This window comes from Cotesia glomerata, linkage group LG5 (genome assembly GCF_020080835.1).
Source record: "Cotesia glomerata isolate CgM1 linkage group LG5, MPM_Cglom_v2.3, whole genome shotgun sequence".
Lineage (NCBI taxonomy): Eukaryota > Metazoa > Arthropoda > Insecta > Hymenoptera > Braconidae > Cotesia > Cotesia glomerata.
The window spans coordinates 11,663,422-11,688,100 of NC_058162.1; the positions used below are offsets into that span (position 1 = coordinate 11,663,422).

Sequence of the window (24,679 nt, forward strand, 5' to 3'; positions counted from 1 at the left end):
CTTATAAATGTACACCGTCTCACTTAATCGGGACAAGCCGAAATACACATGTCCGTGTTACATGGTACACCTAGTAAAATGTCTCATAAACCGGGGCATTCACGTTTATAAGTGTAGGTATTGTGAGACACTCAGATTTAAAATATTGTAATAAAAAAAACGCATAAATATGTATAGAAATAAAGTCTATGACTCATCAGCTTTCAATTGATATACAATTTAACATAAAAGAAGAAGAGACAATGAAATTAAACTAATATAAGAAACTAGGTAGCCGTTGCCGTTTTACTATTCTCGGTCGTGGCTTTGAGCACAGATAACAAACCTCGCACTTTAATAAATATTTTTTAAAAACAGTGTGAAATTAATTAAGAGCAAAAGTCGAAAATTGCTTTTGAAATATGTGAATTGAAATATTTTTTATATTTTTGGTATGCTAGCGGTGTGTTTGTTTTCATAAAATAGTATTTTTATGTAGTGTATCATAAATGGGGACATCGTCTCATAATAGGGACTTTTACCTTACCTAAGATTTCTCGGAACTCAACTACAATGTCCCTTTGTACTCGATAATAAATTATATTTATTTGAAACAAAATATACTCTATATAATAAATATTCTACTACATAAAACTTAAACTTTCTAATTTGGACAGTTTTCACTATTTAAATTATAAATTGATAAAATATTAAAAATAATGAGCATGTTCAGCCGAACTAAGTCCTGAGTAAACTTAGTAAGATATGTATAGTATAGTAGATAGATATATGTATAGCAAGGAATTCTTTGACTATACTTAGGCTAACTAAGTTTACTCAGGACTTAGTTCGGCTTAACACGCTCAATCTAAATCATAGTTAAATTAGCGCTTCGCTGGCAGGTGGTGTCACCTGCTGGGTGCATCGAGTACGGAAGCCTGGTTGGCTCACCGTCAACTTACGAAAAAGTGGCGCTCCTTTCGCCCACAAGTTAACTAGTGCACGAGTTCACTAGTGGACTCGTGCACTTGTGGAGCGATTTTCCAGCAATAGCAATTAATTAATCAAAATAAATTTAAATTTCCAATATTAATGTCTACATTGTTGTAGCGTAACGTAAACAATAACAAAATAAGACGTTATTTTTTAATTTGCGCATGTCAAAATGTCGAAACCTTCGAAAAGCTCGTTTCTAATAGTGTCGCGTCGCCTCCACAAGTGCACAAGTGCATTAGTGGACTCGTGCACTAGTTAACTTGTGGGCGAAAGGAGCGCCACTTTTTCTTAAGTTGACGGTGAGCCATCCAGGCTTCCGTAATCGAGAGGCATCACAGTACAATTCTTCATTGTTATTATTCTGTATGTTGTTATTATGACGTTCATGTATGTAGGACTTAATTTGTTTTGATGAGTTTTTTTTTATTTTCTTCATACGGTCATTACAAAAATTTTTTGTTGACATTTACCGAAATATTTTGACAAAATTTTAGCATCATATGTCATAAATTGAAAAAAAAAATTGCTTTCAAAAACATTGTAATAATTATAATTATGAAAGTTTTTATTGAACATAATTAACGTGTCGTTCAAATGTGATAAAAAATAATATCTTTTTTAAATGACACTAATTGTTTATATCTTGCAACATAAAATAAAAAATTAAACGCTTTGAAAATGGAAGATGGTGATTATTTAGGTGCTTACGAACGGTTTTTCAACGAATTTGTGAAACGAATTAATCCAAATGATCAATTACCAGTGAAAATGTCAGGACATGAGATTAATGGCGAGGAAGTCATTGGTGAAGTAATTGATTTAAGTCTTCAGTATCTTAACCAAAAGTATGAAATATTTTTTGCTGTTATTAAAAATCTTATGTCGTAGTCTAAGAGGAACATGGTTTTTTCTAATAAACACTTGAACGTGTGATCTCCAATATCTCTCTTTCAGATTGAAATTCAAGATTATGATCTCATTAAAACAACCTTATAACTGTAAAGATTTTCTTGAGCCTCCAGTCAATTTTTAGATTTTTAAATATTTTTTTATAACTGGAGATTCATTAACGCGACCTGAAAATTGATTACATAACTTATCAGCAAATTAACATTCAACTTTTTTTTTTTCTTTTAACTTAATACTTCATATTTGAAATATAACTAGAAACATAAATATTTTTAATACCAATTAAAATTTGCGGACAGTAAAAAATTTTTTAAAGATTTGACGAAAACAATTATTAGCAATCAATATAAAGAAAATCTAAATTCATTATGAATTACTTTTATAAGCAAAAAGTAGCACTAAAATTCAGCCTCACCTAAAAAAAAAGAAATATTTAAAATTGTGAAACCTTTTTATCAAAGTCTAAATAATTATTAAAAGCAGTATTGAAAATCATCTGAACCGTTTCACCCAGTAAAATCCTTTTTACGGATCGATCTCCGCCGATCATTTTAAAATTTTATGGGAAAGTTTTCAATAAGTAATTACAATAAAAATAATTATTATTATTGTCATTTTGAAGTAATTATTTTTTTAAAATACACATAAACACGCGTACGATTATCACTCTGAAAATGTTTTAATAGAGACATATCCTTGGTTAGAAAAAAGAATTTAAAACGGTTAATAATGTTAATCCTCCATAAGAGAAGGAGTTCAAGAGTATTGAAAAGAATTTAAATGTCGTTATTTCCAATACTTTTTAATTCTTTTTGTTAATCAGAAATGTGCTATACATTAATCTACACAGTAGAAATATATATTAAAGACAAAATAAATATTTAGAATATTTATAGATTAAGATGTTTCAATGGAAAAATAAATAAATGCCATATTGATGAAAAACCGTTTTCTCTTGGATGTTTACTGAACACTTTTTCAACCTAAATCCATGAATAAGTAATTCATTTGCATCTATAAATTCTAGATACTGCCCACCTAGCTTACAATCATTTATAGTTTGCTTGGTTATTGAAGAAATGAAACCAATTTTCAAAAATCAACCAGAAATTTGTGGCTTGCGACCAGAAAAAAATAGTACGTAGATAATTTGTCATAATCGACTTAATATTTTTTCAGATTCAATAAAATTGTTTATCTATGTTATTTTAGCTTATGCTCCATTGAAGTTAATGCAAGCAGTAACTAAAAAAATTAATGAAATTTGTCAACGTTATTTAGAAAATAGTAGGTTAGCTCTGCTACCTCCACCACCGTCTACACCTTTTCCTATCACTTCAGTTTTTGCAATAAAAAATAATAGACGGAAAATGGAAGATAGACATGTGGTACTGCATGATTTAAATACTATTTTTAAAATAGACGTACGTAAAAATACTTATAAATGAATTATTTTTTCTTGTTCAAGAAAATTTCATTGTATCATTTTATTTTAAGGATGACTATCCAGCTAGTTATTATGCAGTTTTTGATGGACACGCGGGTCAAGATGCCGCTGTTTATTGTGCAACACATCTTCATCAGTATTTAGCAGAAAGCATTTATTATCCATCAAACATAGAACATGCTTTGCGTGATGCTTTTATCACAACTGATGCTCACTTTATTCAAAAGTGTAAGAAACATGTAAGTCTACACAAATTGAATGGAAACAAACCACTTTAAAAAATTTAATTCATTAAAATTTTGCAGACTCTAAGTAGTGGAACTACAGCTGTTTGTGCAATAATCTCGAACAAAAAGTTTTATGTTGCTTGGGTAGGTGATTCTCAAGCTGTTCTTGTGAAACGTAATAATGTTAAGCAGCTCGTAAATTCGCACAGGCCAGATAGATCTGTAAGTTTTTTAAATTCTCTTCTAAATAAAAATTCTTTCTTATCATTACATTTTATAATTATAATAACATTCAATTGTGATTAATGATGACACTGAAGTTGACAGATATTAGAAATTCTTTTAGAATTTTATAGCAATAAAATTATTGTAAAAAAAACTTAATAAAGAAATTCCACATGTGAAAATTAAAAAAAAATAATTAGTGAAAATTTTTAGAAGCATTTTTTTATTGTAATTGATTTGTTGTAAAATTTTAAAAAATTGACAGTTGTCAGCTAACTTCAGTATCATGATTAATGTCTATAAATAATGTACATTGACCACCTGATAGTATCATTATATTTTTATATTATCGGGTTATGATTGATAATTATATAATTTACAGTATCAAGGAAAATATTTCTTCATGAGATTTCATACCGTCTTATGTGATGTCATAAAAATTTTTTTCATGTATGCTTTTTTCTTTGTAAGTAGAGATATACATATAAAGTTGTGGCTACTAAATCGAGTAGGTTTTCAAGTTTAGGGATGAATCGCAATCTGTAAATTTGACGGTTTTTAAACTCAAAATAAAAATAAACGAAGATTAAAATGGTATATTTTCTTCCATGACCTTTAATTCAAGGGAAAAACGATTTTCCTCGATTAGGAAATGAACGTAGAATTACGTATAATGAAAAAAAGACGTAATTACAATTTTGATCTCCTTATATATATTTACGATAATCAACGAGCGTCTAAAATAGGACCATAACGAGTTAGATGACGGAAATTTATAACATTTTCTTGAGGAACGTTCCATCAACTATAAGATATAGAATTTTATAAATTTATAAAATTAGAATAAGGCAATCAGTTTTGCTGAATCAGTGAAATCTTATGAACTTTTATAAATTTCTATGCAATTTTATATAATTTGATAAATCTTTATGAAATATCATAGAATTTAATAAAATTTTTTGAAAAAATTTTTTCCCTGGGATATAAATCTTACATTAATTAAAGTCTATCTCCGAACGTATACACTTAAAAAAAAATTGTAATTTTATTAACATTTTAGTATACAAGCGTAGAATAAAATTTCACATTTAGTTTACAAAATAAACATTTAATCTATTTGTATAATATTACGACGTCATCTTATAAGTTTAAAAAATATTCGCTAGATTTATTAATTTTTGTGTAGATATGCCTAAAAAATCAGTCTATCATATTATTAACAACATATTTAGTAATATATGCATATATAGTAATATTATGTTAAAGTTAAAAACCTGATCAGCTATTAATACTATCTCTGTTTTGTAGAAGAAATTTAAGCCATAGTTGATTAAACCTTAAAAAAAATGGGTAAAATTAGAAATTTGTATGATAATTTTAAGAACATTCCCTGATAAAAAAAAAGTATTAAGACAAAGAAAAAAGTATTGAAAAGTATTGGTTTTCTAGTCAATCCAATACTTTTCAATACTTTTTTCTTTGTCTCAATACTTTTTTTTATTCAGGGTTGTGTCAAAAATATTTTACAATTAAAAAAACTATAGTTTAAAAGATTATTAATCATTGGAGTAGCAGACTCTGAGATGAAAACAGAGAATGTTTTATAGTAATCACAAAATGCATATATAATTATATATGATTCATATATAATTAGATATGATTCATATATAATTATATAAAAGCGGCATGATGGCCGAGCGGACTAAGTCATTATCCCAATAGTTCGTTCGTGCATCATGTCGTGAGGCGAGGGTTCTAGCCCCGACGGTTGTTCGAATAGTTTCAACACCAACCGTCGGGGGTCGCTCCGGTAGCCGTAGTGTACTGGCATGGGTTTTCTCTGTGGTTTCCCCATCGCCACTATTCCAACAACCGATAGAAAGGGGTGAGGAATAGGGTAAATGCAGTACAGAAAGCACAAGTCGGTCCACAGCCGCATTGGAATGAAATTATATGTGCGAAAATTATATGTTGATTATAAAAAGTGGAGAACATGTTGAGTATAAAAAGAGTGGAGAATATGTTGATAATAAAAAAGGATTGAAAAACTGAGTTGATAATATAGAGCGGAAAGTAACCTTGTAAAAACCAGAAAACGGTATACAAGTAAAACTCATAATAATAATATATAATTATATATGATTCATATATAGTTATATATGATTCGTATATAATTATATGATTTCCGTATAGTTACACTGATATTGATAGAAGGATTTGTTTATATTTAATGAGCTTTATTAACTGTTAGTAAGTGATTTTTTAACATCATGGGATTTAATATATATTTATAACCAGTTAATAAATTATTTATTAATTACGATTTATTAAATGTTAATAAATATTTGTTAATTAACAATTATTTATTTAAAATCAAAAGCAAAAATAACAATTTTCTTTTGACATTTTTTATAACCCGACAGCTGGAATACATAACTGTAACACATGATAATAATTCAAATCACTAAATAAATTAACGTTTTTAATATTTAACAATTTAAAAGATAATTATGAGCTGTAATAGAATTCGGTATGTTACAATAAACGTTATTATAATGTAATATAATTAATGGAAATAATTTATAAAGATGATTTTTGTTTATAAGCAATCTTCATATCATATGACATTGCAAGTGAAACAAATTCACTCAACAAAATATTTATTATATATAATCATTAAAAAATGCTGCATCAAATTATATATTATTATATATTAATAAATGTGTTACGTTCTCAATTTTTGGGAATAATTTTAATACGCTTCTAAATTTCCTATTGGCGATTTTAATTAAAATAGAAATTTAATAATTAAGAACTGACGAATAAAAATTCAGGTTTGACATCGTTAGGTGATCTATTGACCCCCGGTGTGCCGTCACAGATGAGCTTACTTTTACCTCTCTAATATTTTAAAGACTCACCATTACGGACCCCATAATTCTGCCCAAATAATACCCTTTTGAGCAAGCCTCCTGGCTTCAAACGGAGGGTAGCTGTCAAATCCGGTGCGGAGAAAGTACTCCTCAGAGTAGTAGCCTTACCGTGGATCGTGAAAAGGAATTGTTTCACCTGGTGGTTGGAAATATTCCGGAAGGTCGATGGCCTTGAGTACCCAAGGACGTGATACGTCCGTCCAAAAGGCTGGATGATTTTCCGGAATTAATGGTCCAGTGCTCGATGGTTCCTGCAGCGACGGAGATGGCGACCTGGGCGAATAATTGCCCCGAAGTACGTTGGCGGTACACTTTACTGGCACTCGCGATACTTCTGGTTCCTCGTCGGAGATTATGGGCATGGACAGTTTAAGCGACCGTAACTAACACGAACGGCCCTTTTGTACGACCCGACCGGAACGACGTGAACGCCTTCCTCGAGGCATGAACCGAGGAGGAAGTTCGGATAGAACGGCTAATGAGCCGTCATCTCCAAAGGAAGTTTTTGGACCTGGTGGAACAGCTGATAAGCGCTTGTACCAAGGGAATTTTAATCGGTGAAACGACTAATGAGCCCTTGCACCGGAAGGATTTGAATTGGTGGAACAGCTGATAAGCGCTCACATCAAAGGATTTAACAGCGTGTTTAATGTAATTAGTTTTATTGGATTCAGGATCTGGAGAGGTTCAAGTCGGACAGAGCTCTGTGCTCAAGAAAGTTCGTGGATCTACTGACTTGAATTAGCTCCAGATTAGTTTTTATAAATAGTATTTCAGCCATGTTTGCAGCTCAGGTTACTCCCTGAGCGAGTCATCGAGGCCCGGGTCCCATGCTGACGCAAGATGTTTGGACTATCCGCGGCCGCGGTGACTCTCTGCCGATGCCTTACCGCGAGATTTCCGTTACTAAGCTGCTGATCAAGCCACCAGCGAAGCAACGGACATCTCTCAATGTGCATTCGGAGAATTGAATGAGATAAATTTATTTAAAATATAATATTTATAAAATAATTAAAAAAATAATTTTAGGCGAAATTCTGAGAACGTAACAAATGTAAATTTATAATTTACATTTGATTAGATATAATTATGTACATATCTTTACGTTTAATTATATACATGGTCCTATATCAATAGGAATCAAATGTATATAGAACAAGCGAAAGGAAATTTAGTATAGACTGGATAGCTCAAATGGTAGAGTAGCCGACATGTCTTCGGAAGGTTCTGGGTTCGAATCCCAGTCCGAGCTATCTAATAATTTTTTTCTCGCATACTCTATAAACTCACATTAAGATGATCCTCTCCACATTCCTTTCTCAATCCTTTCCTACCAATATCCTGTTACGTGAATGTGGAACGCTTCACGTAATAATTACCGTAACTCCTATTCTTTCCCGCTTCACAGCATTATTTATATTTGTAAAAATGCTTGCCGTAAGATGGACGGTGTGGCTTAATGTATATATAATAAGCGAAAGGAAATTTAGTATAGACCGGATAGCTCAAATGGTAGAGTAGCCGACATGTCTTCGGAAGGTTCTGAGTTCGAATCCCAGTCCGAGCTATCTAATAATTTTTTCTCGCATATTCTATAAACTCACATTAAGATGATCCTCTCCACATTCCTTTCTCAATCCTTTCCTACCGATATCCCGTTACGTGAATGTGGAACGCTTCACGTAATAATTACCGTAACTCCTATTCTTTCCCGCTTCACAGCATTATTTATATTTGTAATTTATATTAGATAGCTTCGGAGAATACAATAAGATCTGATCAGATATAATCATTTATAGATTTATATATAATCATATATAACCCTAAATAACTCAGGTCTAATCAGATCTAATCATATATATATTTATATATAATCATATATAGCCCTAAATAACTCAGGTCTAATCCCGGGTAAAAATTTTTATATATAATTATATATACTTATATGTTATTATATAGAATTATATATTACTTACATATAATTATATATGATTATATATAATAATATATAATTGGATGCAGTATTTTTTAATCTAATATATAAAATTCTCGTGTCACAATGTTCGTTCCCATACTCCTCCGAAACGGCTTGACCGATTCTCATGAAATTTTTTATGCATATTCAGTAAGCCTGAAAATCGGCTACTATCTATTTTTCTAACCTCTAAGTGATAAGGGGTGTTCACCCTAAAAATTTTTTTTTTATTTTTTTGATAAATTTTTTTTTTTTTTATTTTTTTATTATGTGGCATCAAAAAATACATACAACTCTAAATTTGCACTTTTTTATCACCAACCCTTGCTTTTTAATAGTCATTTTCATAATTTTATCATTTTCTATCCCGCTCGATAACATCAATTATTATCACTTGGTAAGTTATCCCCTCCATGTGTCTACCGGTGTCACTTCTCACCCTGTAAACAGCACGGAGTAGGGATGTTACCTCTACAGTTTTCGGCTATTATTAGTGTTTATGCTTCAAGCGTAGTAGTTAAACATTTTTACTATCTGAGTGTAACTCTCATATCAAGTATATTCTCGAGTAACTTTATTATTTATTTATTAATAACTAATATTATTGAATATAATTAATTATTAATAACTAATAAAATTATTAATTTTGAGTGTAAATCGCACGATCAGTTAATTAAGTGACTTACATAACCTCTAAAATACTCAACACGTGTCACAAGTTCCCGCAAACAACGGCTATTGAGTTGTAAGTATAAATTATTTTTTACGTTTATTATAAAATCAAAAATTATTCTTTCTTATTTGTAATGAAAATATTGTTGGGAATGGTGAAAAACGAATTCGGTGAAAGTTAGATTTTTATTACAATTGGGAAATTTTTTTTTGTGTTTACTTATAAGAGCTCTAACTTCGACAGTTTTTTTTTTTCACTATTTCTAACAATATGTATTTTCGATATAATTAAGAAACATAAAATTTTTCGCTTTCGTGAAACTATCTAATTTTTACATGTATATTTAATGTAATCAAAGATAAAATAAATGATTAATATAATAATTAAATAATTCAATCAGTTCTATTCATGTGTGTTTTGTATTGTACAGTGAACAATGCCAACAAAACGCAAAGGGGCCAATTTGAGCCGTGATACAAATAAATCTAGAAGCATTCGAAATAGAAGAGCCCAAAGAACCGAAGAACAAGTTCAGGAAGAAAATACTGGAGCGCGTGTGAGAACGGCGCAATTGCGTCAAGAACAATCAGACGATACACGAGCTGAACGCAATAAAGTCATGAGATTAGAACAACGACAATCACACCGTTTTACTGTCAATAGACGCAGAGCTAATATATGTTAAGACGTTGTCGATGAGTGATCGAGAGTGATCAATGAGTGATCGATGAGTGATCAAGTTTGTTTGTATTAGCTACAGACGGGTTAACAAAAATATTGTTCACGCTGCAGCATTAAGAGATTAATATTATGTAATTAATTAATTATATAAATAATTATTACTTTTAATAAATTAAAACAATTAATTTTTGGTATTTTGTTATTTTTAAACAACATTCCCTCATCGTTCACAGCACTCCAGGCCTTTTTCACTGATATTCCACATCCTTATACACTTCCAATAAGTTAGTAATTTTTTTTCTACACTATAAATTCTCTAGAAATTATTCACATGGCAAAACAACGTTTGCCGGGTCAGCTAGTAATTATATATAATCATATACAATTACATAGAATTATATATAATAATATATAATTAGATGCAGCATTTTATTATAATAATATACAATTACATATAATTATGTATAATTGCATATAATTATATATAATAATATATAATTAGATGTAACATTTTTTCAATAATTTAATATAATCATATATAATTTCATATAATTATATATAATCATATATAATTTCATATAATTCTATAGAATTGTAAAAAGTTACAAACATTATTATATACAATTACATGAAATTATATACAATTACATGAAATTATATATGATTATATAAAATTATATATATTTCGTATATAAACTGATAAAAGGATTTATTAACTATTAGAAATTTAATTTGTTTGAAGACAATTATTTAATTTATTGAATTTTAATAAATTTTTTTAACATTCAACAAATATTTATTTGGGAGGAAAGTACATTTATTAATAGTTAATAAATATTTATTAATAGTTAACAAATATTTATTTAAAGTTAATAAATATTTTGTTGAGTGAATCAACAGACTCGATAGAGTCTGGCGCCAAGTTCCATTCTCAAGCCAGACTACCGAGTGTGTATATACCGTAAGCAGAACGGTTTTTTGAGGTTACAAATTTTTTTTCAAATTTATTTTGATTTTTTTTTATATGATATTTTATAATAGTAGTTCATGCTTTTCATTACGCGTATTTCTTAATTATTATCAATTATCTTTATAATTTCTATTTAAAATTATTAAAAATAATCAGCACAAACTATAGCGACCCAGATTTTTAGATTTTAACTTTTTTCTTATGTAAAAAGCGGACGGCCAGAGACTAAATAATATAAAGATGCATGCTAATCTTATAATAGATGGGAAACTACAGTGAAAAAAAGATATTTGACAGCTTGCAATTACACACGCCAGGCGGCGCAAGAATAACTTTTACATGAACTATAGCTTAAAAGGGATAGTTTGCCACCGGAAATGTATTAAATTAAAATTGTCAATTTTTATTATAATTACAAAAATACTGAAGTCCGAGCAAAAACAGTTTCACTGTAAAAAAATCGCGCCAAGTCCACGTTCATAAGACTATTAAGAAAAAAAAATTTTATTTCTTTACAAAAAGATATAAAATAAAAAATTAAAAAATCCAAGTAACCGATATGGTTGTATATGATTTTCGAAAATTAAAAAAAATTTTGTTGTAAATTTAAAAATTAAAAGAAACCAATTTTGGAACGTACTTGGTGTGCATGATTGTGTACTTTAATTTTTTTTTAAAGTCCTAGTAGATAGATTTTAGGAATTTCATAAAAAGTGAAATATTTTGTAACCACGCACACTAAATACGTTCCAAAATTGTTTCTTTTAATTTTTAAATTTACCAAAAAATTTTTTTTAATTTCCGAAAATCATATACAACCATATCGGTTACTTGGATTTTTTAATTTTTTATTTTATATCTTTTTGTAAAGAAATAAAATTTTTTTTTCTTAATAGTCTTATGAACGTGGACTTGGCGCGATTTTTTTACAGTGAAACTGTTTTTGCTCGGATTTGTTTTATTTGCAATGTCATATGATATGAAGATTGCTTATAAACAAAAATCATCTTTATAAATTATTTGCATTAATTATATTACATTATAATAACGTTTATTGTAATATACCGAACTCTATTACAGCTCATAAATCATTTATTAACATTCAATAAAGCTTATTAAATATGAATAAATCCTTCTATCAGTGCAACTATACGGAAATCATATATAATTATGTATGAATCATATACAATTGTATATAATTTTTTTTATCTCTGCTACAATAATAATAATAATAATAATAATAATAATAATAATAATAATAATAATAATAATATTTATAATTATAATTTCAGAAAAAAAAATCACTCAGAATAAAAATAATTTTCATAAAAAAAAAATTTCTTAAACAAAATAAAATTTTTTTTTTTATTGCTAATCACACCACCGATGATTGAGATTTGCTACGTCTGCTACTCTAATGATTAATAATGTATTAATCTACAGTATTTTTTGTGGATGAAATAATAGGAACTGTATTAATTAAGTTAACTTATAAAAATTGATTATGTACAGTCGACGCTCTCTGTATTGGACCTCTCTGTATTTGACCGCTCTCTGTATTTGACCACATTCTTCCTCTGTATTTGACGATTTTACACATCTCTTATGGACAAGGACGAGTCAAATACAGAGAATGGTCCTGTACGGGTGAGTCAAATACAGAGAGCGTTGACTGTATACGATTTGCATTACTTGTAGTTATTTCAAACTTTGCTCTACAAGTAAGTCTCGTAGGTAAACAGGTAACGCGTCAGCCTTTCAAGCATCAGGTCAACGGTTCGATCCCCGCGCACGCCGAATTTTTTTTTATTTTTATAGAAATAATTATATATAATTATATCTAACTCTATATAATTATATAGGGCCATTTTTCATATATAATTATGTATAATTATATATAATCTTTTTTACCCGGGTAAGCATTCTCAATCGATTACAATAGTTTGCACTTATTTGAGAACTTTCTAAATCAATCCAGAAATTTTACCATCTTTCTAGAACATTCTAAATCGATTACAATAGTTGCACTAATTTCAGAATTTTTTAGATTTCTGGAGAAATCCAGAAATTGTTAGAACTTTATAGAACATTCTAGATCATTTGCAATAGTTTACATTTATTTAAGAACTTTCTAAATCATTTCAGAAATTTTTAAAACTTTCTAGAACATTCTAGATCAATTGTAATAGTTTGCAATCATTTTGAAATTTTATAGATCGTCCCAGAAATTTTCAAATCTTTTTTAAAAAATTCTTGATCAATACGAACATTTTTGGACACTTTGGGACTTTCTAGATCAATCCATAAATTTTTGGAATTTTCTAGAACATTCTGATTCGATTGCAATAGTTTGCGTTCATTTTAGAACTTTATAAATCATTGCAGAAATTTTTAGAACATTCTAGAATATTCTAAATTAATTGTAATAGTTTGCAATTATTTTAGGATTTTCTAGATCTTCCTAAAAATTTTTAAAGCTTCTTGGAAAATTCCTGATCAATACGAACATTTTTACAAACTTTGGAACTATCTAGATCAATCCAGAAACCTTATAGAACTTTCTAGAACGTTTAAAATCGATCATAATGATTTTCACTCATTTTGAGACTTTCTAGATCAATCGGGAAATTTTTAGAACTTTTTCGAACATTCAAAATCGATCACAATAAATTGCACTCATTTTGGAACTTTCAAAATAAATCAGGAAATTTCTAGCATTTTCTCGAACATCCTAAATCGATTATAATAATTTGTACTCATTTTGGAACTTTCCAGATCAACTGGGAAATTTCTAGAACGTTCTCGAACATTCTAAATTGCTAATAACAGTTTTGGAACTTTCTAGATCAATCGGGAAATTTGTAGAACGTTGTCGAACATTCTAAATCGACAATAATAGTCTTGGAACTCTTGGAACTTTCTAGACCAATCAGAAAATTTTTAGAACTTTCTCGAACATTCATAATCAATCATAATAATTTACACTTGTAAAATGATGTAATTGCGGGAAAGCGGATGATCAGGTTTTGGTCTGGATATCTCAATTAAAACGCGGAAATATTATTAAAATGAACACTATAAATTTATTTACACTAAATACTAGTTATATTTAATATGTTAATTAGCGGATTGCTTAAATAAAAGCGGATAAATAAAGCACTGCGTGAATAATAAAGCGAAGCCGGTTGACACGTGGTTGAACACTCTGCCGGCACTGGAAAAGCGGAGAATTAATTGCACAAATAACACAATTTATCTGTAACAAACTAAAGCGGATTAATAACGATTAATTTAAGCAAATTAAATTATTAAATAAGCGAAATGCGGTTTATTAACAAAAAGCGAAAGTAAAGAAATACTAATGGCGACTTGATGCAGCGAAAGCGTGGAAGCGAAAGATAATAATAATAATGCGTCTTCTTCCTCGTCGACTTGGGGAAGAAGGCCGATTGCGCATGTCAGCGGAGCTATCAGCCAATCACACCACTGAGACATGGCGTGATCAGTCAAGCTAAGCTTTCATAGGCGGTTAGTTTTTGCGGGAACTAGCGGTAGACAGGTGCGTGAAATTGGGAGTCCCCCAGGGGCGACTTCATCTGGGGCCTGTTCACTGAACATTCTCCCACGGGTTGGTGGCTGCGTCGACAAGATCGTCTTCTTCATATGTTAGCGGCAAGACACAGAGCTTTGTAATTGTGGTACTAGCTCTGTGTTAACTGTCTTGACAGTTACCACGTGGACTTGTCCATCTTCCCCTGGATGGAGAGCGATGACTTCGGCTAATGGCCACTTGGTCGGCGGGAGATCCTCAGTGGTGATCAGTACAACTGAACCCACTTTGATCTCGTTGCGTTGATGATGCCACTTTGAAATGGCCTGGTAGCGGTGGATGCAGTCCTGATAATAGCCTGTTCACTGAACTACACTTATTTTAGAAATTTCTACATCAATCGAGAAATTTCTAGAACGTTCTCGAACATTACAAATCGATCATAATAATTTACACTTATTTAAGAACTTTCTAGATCAATCGGGAAATTTCTAGAACTTTCTCGAACATTCTAAATCGATCATAATAGTTTGCACTCATTTTGGAACTTTCTTGATAAATCGGGAAATTTCTAGAACGTTCTGAAACATTTTAAATCGATAATAACAGTTTTAAAACTCTAGATCAACGTTCTCGAACATTATAAATCGATCATAATAATTTACACTTATTTAAGAACTTTTTAGATCAATGGGGAAATTGATAGAACTTTATCGAACATTCTAAATTGATCATAATAATTCGCACTCATTTTGCAACTTTCCAGATCAACCGAGAAATCTCTAGAACATTCTAAATCCGAACAAAAACAGTTTCACTGTAAAAAAATCGCGCCAAGTCCACGTTCATAAGACTATTGAGAAAAAAAATTTTATTTCTTTACAAAAGGATATAAAATAAAAAATTAAAATATCCAAGTAATCGATATGATTGTATATGATTTTCGGAAATTAAAAAAAAATTTTTTGTAAATTTAAAAATTAAAAGAAACAATTTTGGAACGTATTTAGTGTGCGTGGTTGCAAAATATTTCACTTTTTATGAAATTCGTAAAATCTATTTACTAGGACTTTAGAAAAAAATTAAAGTACACAATCATGCACACCAAGTACGTTCCAAAATTGTTTCTTTTAATTTTTAAATTTACAACAAAATTTTTTTTAATTTCCGAAAATCATATACAACCATATCGGTTACTTGGATTTTTTAATTTTTTATTTTATATCTTTTTGTAAAGAAATAAAATTTTTTTTTCTTAATAGTCTTATGAACGTGGACTTGGCGCGATTTTTTTACAGTGAAACTGTTTTTGCTCGGATTTCAGTATTTTTTGTAATTATAATAAAAATTGACAATTTTAATTTAATACATTTCCAGTGGCAAACTATCCCCTTTAAGCTATAGTTCATGTAAAAGTTATTCTTGCGCTGCCTGGCGTGTGGAAATGCAAGCTGTCAAATGTCTTTTTTCACTGTAGTTTTCCATTTATTATAAGATTAGCATGCATCCTTATATTATTTAGTCTCTGGCCATCCGCTTTTTACATAAAAAAAAGTTAAAATCTAAAAATCTGGGTCGCTATAGTTTGTGCTGATTATTTTTAATAATTTTAAATAGAAATTATAAAGATAATTGATAATAATCAAGTAATACGCGTAATAAAAAGCATGAACTACTATTATAAAATATCATATAAAAAAAAAATCAAAATAAATTTGAAAAATAATTCGTAACCTCAAAAAACTGTTCTGCTTACGGTATATACACACTCGGTAGTCTGGCTTGAGAACGGAACTTGGCGCCAGACTCTATCGAGTCTGTTGATCGATAATAACAGTTTTGGACATTTTGGAACTTTCTAGATCATCCCAGAAATTTCTAGAATTTTCTCGAACATTATATATCGATTACAATAGTTTGCACTCATTATAGAATTTTCTAGATCATTCCAGAAACTTTTAAAATTTTCTAGAACATTCCAGATCGATAATAACTGTTTTACACAGGTTAGAACCTTCTAGATCATTTTTGAAATTTCGAAAACGTTTTAGAAGTCCTCATGTGTTAGAAAAGGACAGATATATATTATTCCATATTTTCGCCACCCACGACCACCCACTTCCACCCACTCCGACTAAACTCCCTTATGCACACCTAGAGACCAAGGGGTCTTTGCCATCCCAACGGGAAGTTGATCAAAGTGGCGGATGATAGAAAAAACCGTGGACACACGTACGAACATTAGCATTTTATATAATATATTAAGATTATGCCAAAGCTGATGCCGAATGACAAAGAGAAAATATATATAAGAATTTTTACATTATTGTGCAGTTTAAACTATAAACATTTAGAATGTTTTACATAAGAATATTTTTTGGATAGTCAATATTAAGTTTATATAAAATTATGATTGAGTATAAAAATTTAATTTATAATGAATTAACTAACAATTTTAAGAATCTTTGATGTAACGATAAAGACAGATAAGAAAATTTGAGTTATAAAGAAGCTATATCATGAAAGTTTACTAAGAGTTTGAAGACTAATAATATAGAAACAAGAAAATTGACTAACAGTTTATGATCAAACATCAAGATTAAATAAATAATCAAACATTTTATTTTTGAAAACCTCCAAGCTAGATGAATTTATAATATCCTCTGGTAATTCTTTCCATAATCGTATCACTGTAATAACGAAAGAAGATTCATATTGAGTGGTACTGAAATTTGGCAGTTTAAAGAGGATATTATTTTTCTTGGCTGCTAGATAACTCTAGATAGATCTAGTCAAATGTACAAAATTCTTTTTTTTTGTGTACCGGTGTATTCAATAAATTATAAATAATATAAAAGTCACTTCTTTTCATCACTGCATAGTATTATATAACACGAATAATGTAATGTAACGTTCTGGAAATTTGATAATTTCTAGTATGCGATTTTTTTTTTAATTTTAACCACCCTGAATAAAAAAAAGTATTGAAAAATATTGGATTGACTAGAAAACCAATACTTTTTTCTTTGTCTCAATACTTTTTTTTAATCAGGGCAGGCCAACCGCTTTAGGTGATCGATAGATCCCAGGTGGGCCGCACAGATGATCTCTCTTACCATGATTTTTATTAATAAGATTATTATTAATTTTTACGGATAGGAACAGGGTGGAACAGCTAACAAGCTCTCGCCCCTATAGAAATATTAGAAAATAAGGTGGAACGCTAAGAAGCGCTCGCCCCTATTAGAAATAATTAGTCAGGATTAACATTATAATATAAAAATTTGATGATAAGAACAAGATTAGATAGAAGCCGGTGGACAAGGTCCGAGCTCAAAGAGCTCTCCCAGTTGACTGACTTAGTTAATTATTTAATTATACAGATGATCTGTGGCAGCCATTGTTGGGCTCAGGTTACACTTTCGAGAAAATCAGTTATTAAATTTAAAATAAATTATAGATTTACAGTTCAATTTTTTGTCAGGACGTCACAGTAAATAATCAACCGTAATGCTCCATTACCATATAAGATAAGCTTATAAGAATGATAAGATATGGAGCTATATATCGGTCATACGGTGTAGGGCGTTACGCATCGGTCTACTAACCGCGCGGCTTGGGTTCAAATCTTGTTTAAGGCAAATGTGATTTTCACTATATTTCTATAATAAGCAAAAATTAGGTTCACATGAGGTGTCCAACTTCCGAACATCGAATTAGCGCTACATAAAAATCAAATTATATTAAATATTCGATAAAATTTCTCTTTTTATTAATTTAACCATCAACTCTCTTTATACACTGTAAAAAAATTTTCGGAGTGATTTGTGAGTGATTGCGGAGAGGATGATTTTCAATTGATTTACTTCCTCCGAGAGTGAAATTCACTTCGAGACGAATTTAAATTATATTATTAATAGATTTCACTCCGCGGAGTAAATTTTTTAATTCTTTTTTTTTTGAATAAAAATAAAATAAAAAAAAATTGTTTTGACTCGTTTAAAAATTATAACATGCGCATTTAGAGATTTTAAAAATTACAATTAATAAACCGTTTTTTAATTATTATAAAAATTTGATATTTAAATATTTTTTAAACAAATCAAGTGAAAGTTTTTTTTTCTTGAATTCGTGTTATTTAACAAAAATTTTTTTTATTGATCGAAAAAAATTTTTTTCTGGAGATTAAATTTGATTTAAATTTTAAATTTTTTCAAAGTTTTAATTTTTTCGATTTTTATCCTTTTCTATTTTGTAGATAACAAATATATGTAAAAATAAATATATCTTCTAAAATGTTAATAGTAAAGAAATGATATGGAATCTTGTCATCTAATGATATTATTCAAGATATAAGCTCATTTCGATGTTCCTACTCATTGGGACCTTCCATCATGACATTTTAGCAGAGGCGGTATGGGAAAAGAGTGAGAAAATCACAAATTTTTATGGTTATGGCTTTAAAAGGATTATACGATCTTTTAAAAAAACTGATATTTGTTAGAATAATATACTTAGAATAACCCAAAAAAAATTTGGAAGCTCTTGACCGTGTAGTTTTTTCATAAATTATCAACAAAATGGTTGGTTAAACAAAAATAACCATCGATAAAAGCGAATAAGAGATAATCTGTGTGAAAGATAGCACTAGTGAGTGAAAAAAGAAAGAAATAGCACAAACTATATGTCGTGAGCTAACTAAACTACCTTATAGTGAGTTTCTCATAATCTGTAATAATTGACAGTTAACGATTCAATTTTAAGCACAACCGCGGGTTATCTGTCAGCCGAACGGTTTTCATATTTTAATTTGATCCAAGCTATATACTTTTTACCTCAATGATAAATTAATATCAATTTGATAAATTAATATCATATTGTCATTAGATTTATACGTTTTAATTATAATCTATTCAATCTGCGGCTGCGTGACCAAATAATCTGAATTTTAGGCTACCCGTTCAACGGTTTGCTTAGGTGTGGGTTCGAGCCCTGGCTGTTGCAGTTTTTTCAGCAATTTCCAGGGATCGCTCCTTAGTCGACTATTCCATGACCAGGTTTTCTGTGATTTTCCTGGTCACTGTGCTAAGGGTGAGACACAGGTAAATACGGATACGGTAAAAATGTAAGTCGGCCACAACCGCAATGGATAAAAGAAAGAAAGTGATATATTGCGTGTTAATAAGAAAGAGAGGCTTTACCTATCATCTTGATAAGTAAGTGAGGAGAAAATGGTTACATGCAGGAAAAAAAATTACCAACAAGGTTCTTGTAAAAATACAAAAGTGGATACAAGTATAATCTTTTCATTCATTCATATAATATATTTAATCTTACAAACATTGCTTCTTCATTTCAGGACGAAAAAGAAAGAATAGAAGAAATGGGTGGTCTTGTATTACATTACGGCATGTGGAGGGTCAACGGCGATCTTGCTGTATCCCGCGCAATAGGTAAAACACATGCAATCATATTCCATCTCTTTTATTAAATAATGATTTCTAACTTACAGTGAAACTTCTCTATACTTGACACGTCGGGCCAGGATCATTTCCTATAATCGATATCTGCCTCCATCTCCGCTATTTCGAAATTTTATTCTCCTATGCGCAATCAGACGCATACTGGGCAGAAACTATTTACAGAGTTTCAAAATATTTACCACTTGATTAAATGATAGGCTTTGAAAAAATCGTGGTGTGAAACTGGATTTTAAAGAACACGGATATTATCATATCAATTAGAGAGAGCGAGCAAGTATACGGAGGACAAGTATAGAGAGATTTCACTGTATTTTATTGTATTAAAAACATATATTTCTATTGAAACGATTTCAGGTAGATTTCGTAGAAATCTATCTATTGCATTGGCCCTTGTGTCGGAATTCACGCGAAATTTTGTTATTTTATCTCTTATTTTCGAGTCGAGTAAAACTCAAAATTAGCATTGATTCAAAAGTTTATATATATATATATATATATATTTACTATTTTTTCCGAAGATCGGTGTTTTTACTAATTAAAGAGTTCTATATTTCAAAGCCATTATCCCCGATCCAAATTGATGTTAGACTAATTTTAAATTTTACATTAAAATTTTTATTTATTAAATTTATTTTCACCACTTTTATTGGCACGACGCCAAAAGATCCAGGTTTGATTCCTGGTCTGAGCATTTTCTGAGTTATTATTTTTTCGGTGACCGAAAAAGTTTCACTGAGTAAAAAAATTAACTCCTTTGCTTAATCTTAATTAAAAATAAAAAAATTTTTAATTATTATATATATTCACCCGAAGATGGTATTGAGTGCTTATACCAACAATAAAAGTGGTGAAAATAAATTTAATAAATAAAAATTTTAATGTAAAATTTAAAATTAGTCTAACATCAATTTGGATCGGGGATAATGGCTTTGAAATATAGAACTCTTTAATTATATATATATATATATATATATATATATATAGTATATATATATATATATATATATATATATATATATATATATATGACGGTAAGTCAGGAATAATTGTTGGAGTAGCAGAATTATCGTGTACGTTCATTTTTATTATTACAATCAAATTAATATGCGGAGTTACAATATGTCAATTAATAAAAATGAGTAAAATAGATTCGTATTACAGGAATAAACACAATCATTAATTACTACTTATCACTAACACAACAATACACAAAATACGATACAATGTTAAATTGCTTTGCAATACACTCAGACTTAGGAGGATAACGAATTCGTGATCACCAGGACGTCTGTACGATCTCGATTTTAGAGTAAGACTGTCTTCTCCAAGATTCTCAAATAATATGACAAATGCATATTTCCTTTTCCCTTGGTAATTTATGATACCCCTATCGTCCTGTGACCACGACTACGTTGACAACCATGTGTCGACCTAGGTCTAAGCCTACCGCAATAAAACAACTTAGTTAAACTTATTTTTTACAACCATACTCGAAGTAAGGGTATATTCTTTAAATATTGAGGATTACAAAAATATTACTATTCTAAAGAATATTCTCATCAGATTGCCAGAGAAATACTCCACTGTACTTTACTCTCCGACACGGCCATTCTGACAATCACACGTCCTCGGGTGTATCTAAAACATTGATCGGTTATCATAAAGCACTTTACAACAGTGAAATTACAGAAAAAAAATAGATTCAGAAGTCCTCTCGAGTAACAGAAATCCATAAATTATTAATTATCCCCAATAGTTATCGTATAGTACCCAAGAGATCGAAAGAGCCATCAATCAGTATTCCTTATTATTTAATAATCAAACAAGGTTTCATTTTCTCCACCAATAGACCTCTGCACTATCTCTAGGCTACCCTGTATGCCACATACAGTATCAAACATATTTCGTAGTTGCCACAACTACCTGCCCGCCACATTATCAGCTGCCCATCGCCCCCTGATCAAACTAACATTAGCCACTAATTTAGTTTGCAGTTGCGACTACACACTGATGCATGCGCGAAATAAGAAATACCAAAAACAGTCCAGGTCCACGACCTGCAGCCAGCCATCAGTGCATTGCGTCATTGGTGGTCTCATTTTCAACCATAGTCCCTATTTCAGGACCAACACCAACAGTCTCCTCGGCACAACTTTCATTGTCCGAGGAAACATCCAACTCATTAGGAATATAATTCTCAGGCATTTCTCTCAACTTATCATGACTATACTTATAACTTCTACTACTACTTAAAGATTTTAGTTTGTACCTGTCGTTATCAAGCATTTCTGCTACTACGAATGGACCTCTAAATTTACTATCGAGTTTCGTTTGATTACGTTCTTCATTTTTAATCAAAACATGATCTCCTATTTTAAACCTGTTTACTTTAGCTTTATTTTTATCAAATCTAATCTTCTCATAATTAGCATTCTCTTCTATACTATCAATCGCTCGTTGTCTTACATTAGAGATATCAATTTCTTTTTCGTTGTCATCAACTAACAATCCGTAAGGTCTTGCCTTCTTACCAATTAGCAATTCTAATGCACTGGATTTGGTAATACGATTCGCGGTTGAGTTTAAAGCTAGCTGAACTTCACCAATGGCGTCTTGCCATGGACGATTATTAGACTCAACAGCAGTGAACATATTTTTAAGTGTACTCATCACACGCTCTACTTGACCATTTGCCCTACTAGTACCTGTAGCTATTAGATGTAAATTTATATTTAGAGATTTACAAAAGTCTTTAAAGTTTTTCCCAGTGAAACATCTACCCTGATCGGCAATTACACGAGCAGGAACCCCAAAGATAAATTCTGCAGCCTTTAAAGCTTTAATGACGTTATTACAATCAATTTTGCGGGTGTGATGTACGTAAACATATTTGGTAAAGCCATCTACTATTACAACAATGTATTCTTTTGTATTATTTTTACCGCTCAATTTACCTGTGATATCTATATGCACAGTATGCCAAGGTATGCGGGTCTTAGGAATGGGATGTAATTCAGCTTGAATTTTACCTGAGTGGGCTTTAGAGAGTTTACAATTAATACAATTTTCAACAAATTTACGCACATATTTAGATATACCTTGAAACCAGTAATATTCATAGACCTTGTCGAGTGTTTTATCCCAACCTAAGTGCATGACAGACTCATGTACGTGGTTAATAACAGACCACCGGAATTTCCTAGGTATAATCGGCAAACAGAAAGTTTCGCCTCTTCTTTGTACTTTTCGATAAAGTGTACCTGCTTTAATTTCATAAGATTTGGAAAGGTCTTCCGATAGCTCATTGTTTTGTAACTTGGTGACTATTTCCGAAATTTCCGAATCACGCCGTTGTTCGGCAAGAAGCCAATCAACCGATATTTCCGCGAGGTTTACGCGTTGTTCCTCTATTTTATTAATTTGCTTTGACAAATTGGGCAGGGGATTTCGGGAGAAGAAATCAGCGTGAGCCATATGTTTGCCTTCCCTATAGACTATATCAAATTGGAAAGCCTGTAAATAAGCCCACCATCTATGAACTCTATCATTAAGGTCAATCTTATTTTGAGAAGACTTTAATGAGTTGCAATCCGTTACAACGATAAACTGTCGTTCGTGTAGGTAATGCCGAAAGTGTTTGATTGATTTAACAACAGCCAAAGTTTCGAGTTCATACGAGTGATACCTGGACTCAGCCGGGCTTGTTCTTTTACTAAAATATTCTATAACTTTATTTTTACCATCTACTTTATGCATGAGTATTGCTCCGTACCCATCGGAACTAGCATCGGTATGCAGTTCTATGGGATAATCCGGGTCAAAAATAATTAAGACGGGTTCATTGGTTAAAGTATGAATTACTTGTTGTCGAGCATTTTCATGTGTCTCAGTCCACTCAATATATTTTTTACCTGAGGTAAGAGCATACAATGGTTTCATAATTTGTGAAAATTTAGGGACAAATCGTCGAAAGTAAGATGCAAGGCCAATAAACTGTCTAAGCTGGGTAACGGTCCGAGGTGCAGGTAATGCTGTTAAGGAGTTTATTTTACGAGGGTTTGGACGAACTTCCCCATCTTTAATTTCATACCCAAGATATGAAACAGATGTTTTAAAGAAAGAACATTTTGAAAAATTAAATGAAAACCCCGCATCTATAAGAATTCCCAATACCATTCGAAGTCTTTCAAACGCTTCCTCTATTGTATCCGCCATTATTAATACATCATCTAGGTAAACTACGACGAAAGTGTACGCGAGCTCACCTAATGCTTTTAAAATAGCTCTTTGAAAAACAGAAGGAGCATTTTTAAGCCCAAACGGCATTGTTAAAAATTCAAATTGACCATCGGGGGTGACAAATGCCGTACGTTCTATAGATTCCGGATGTACGGGAATCTGATGGAAACCACTGGCCATATCTAAACTGGTATAAAATTTGGTTTTCCTAAGTCTCGATATTTGATCTAAAATAAGCGGCAAAGGAAACTTGTCTGCTACTGTATTTTTATTTAGTTCACGATAATCAACGCACAAACGGTCCGATCTATCCTTCTTTTTAACTAATAAGATGGGACTAGCAAACGGCGAATTACTAGGACGAATAACATTAGCTTCAAGCAATTCGTTTA

The 24,679-nt window shown here is 30.6% G+C and overlaps 1 protein-coding gene across 1 annotated transcript in view; it reads left to right on the forward strand.

Moving 5' to 3' along the window:
• The first annotated feature begins 1,528 nt into the window (after positions 1-1,528).
• The window catches only part of LOC123264607, a 97,012-nt gene continuing 73,861 nt past the window's right edge, over positions 1,529-24,679 (forward strand). Inside the window, exons 1-6 of the mRNA XM_044727956.1 lie at positions 1,529-1,820; positions 2,912-3,021; positions 3,097-3,308; positions 3,382-3,570; positions 3,637-3,780; positions 19,925-20,018. Coding sequence (XP_044583891.1) covers positions 1,654-1,820; positions 2,912-3,021; positions 3,097-3,308; positions 3,382-3,570; positions 3,637-3,780; positions 19,925-20,018 — 916 coding nt within the window. The 5' untranslated portion in view covers positions 1,529-1,653. The remainder of the gene's footprint in view (positions 1,821-2,911; positions 3,022-3,096; positions 3,309-3,381; positions 3,571-3,636; positions 3,781-19,924; positions 20,019-24,679) is intronic.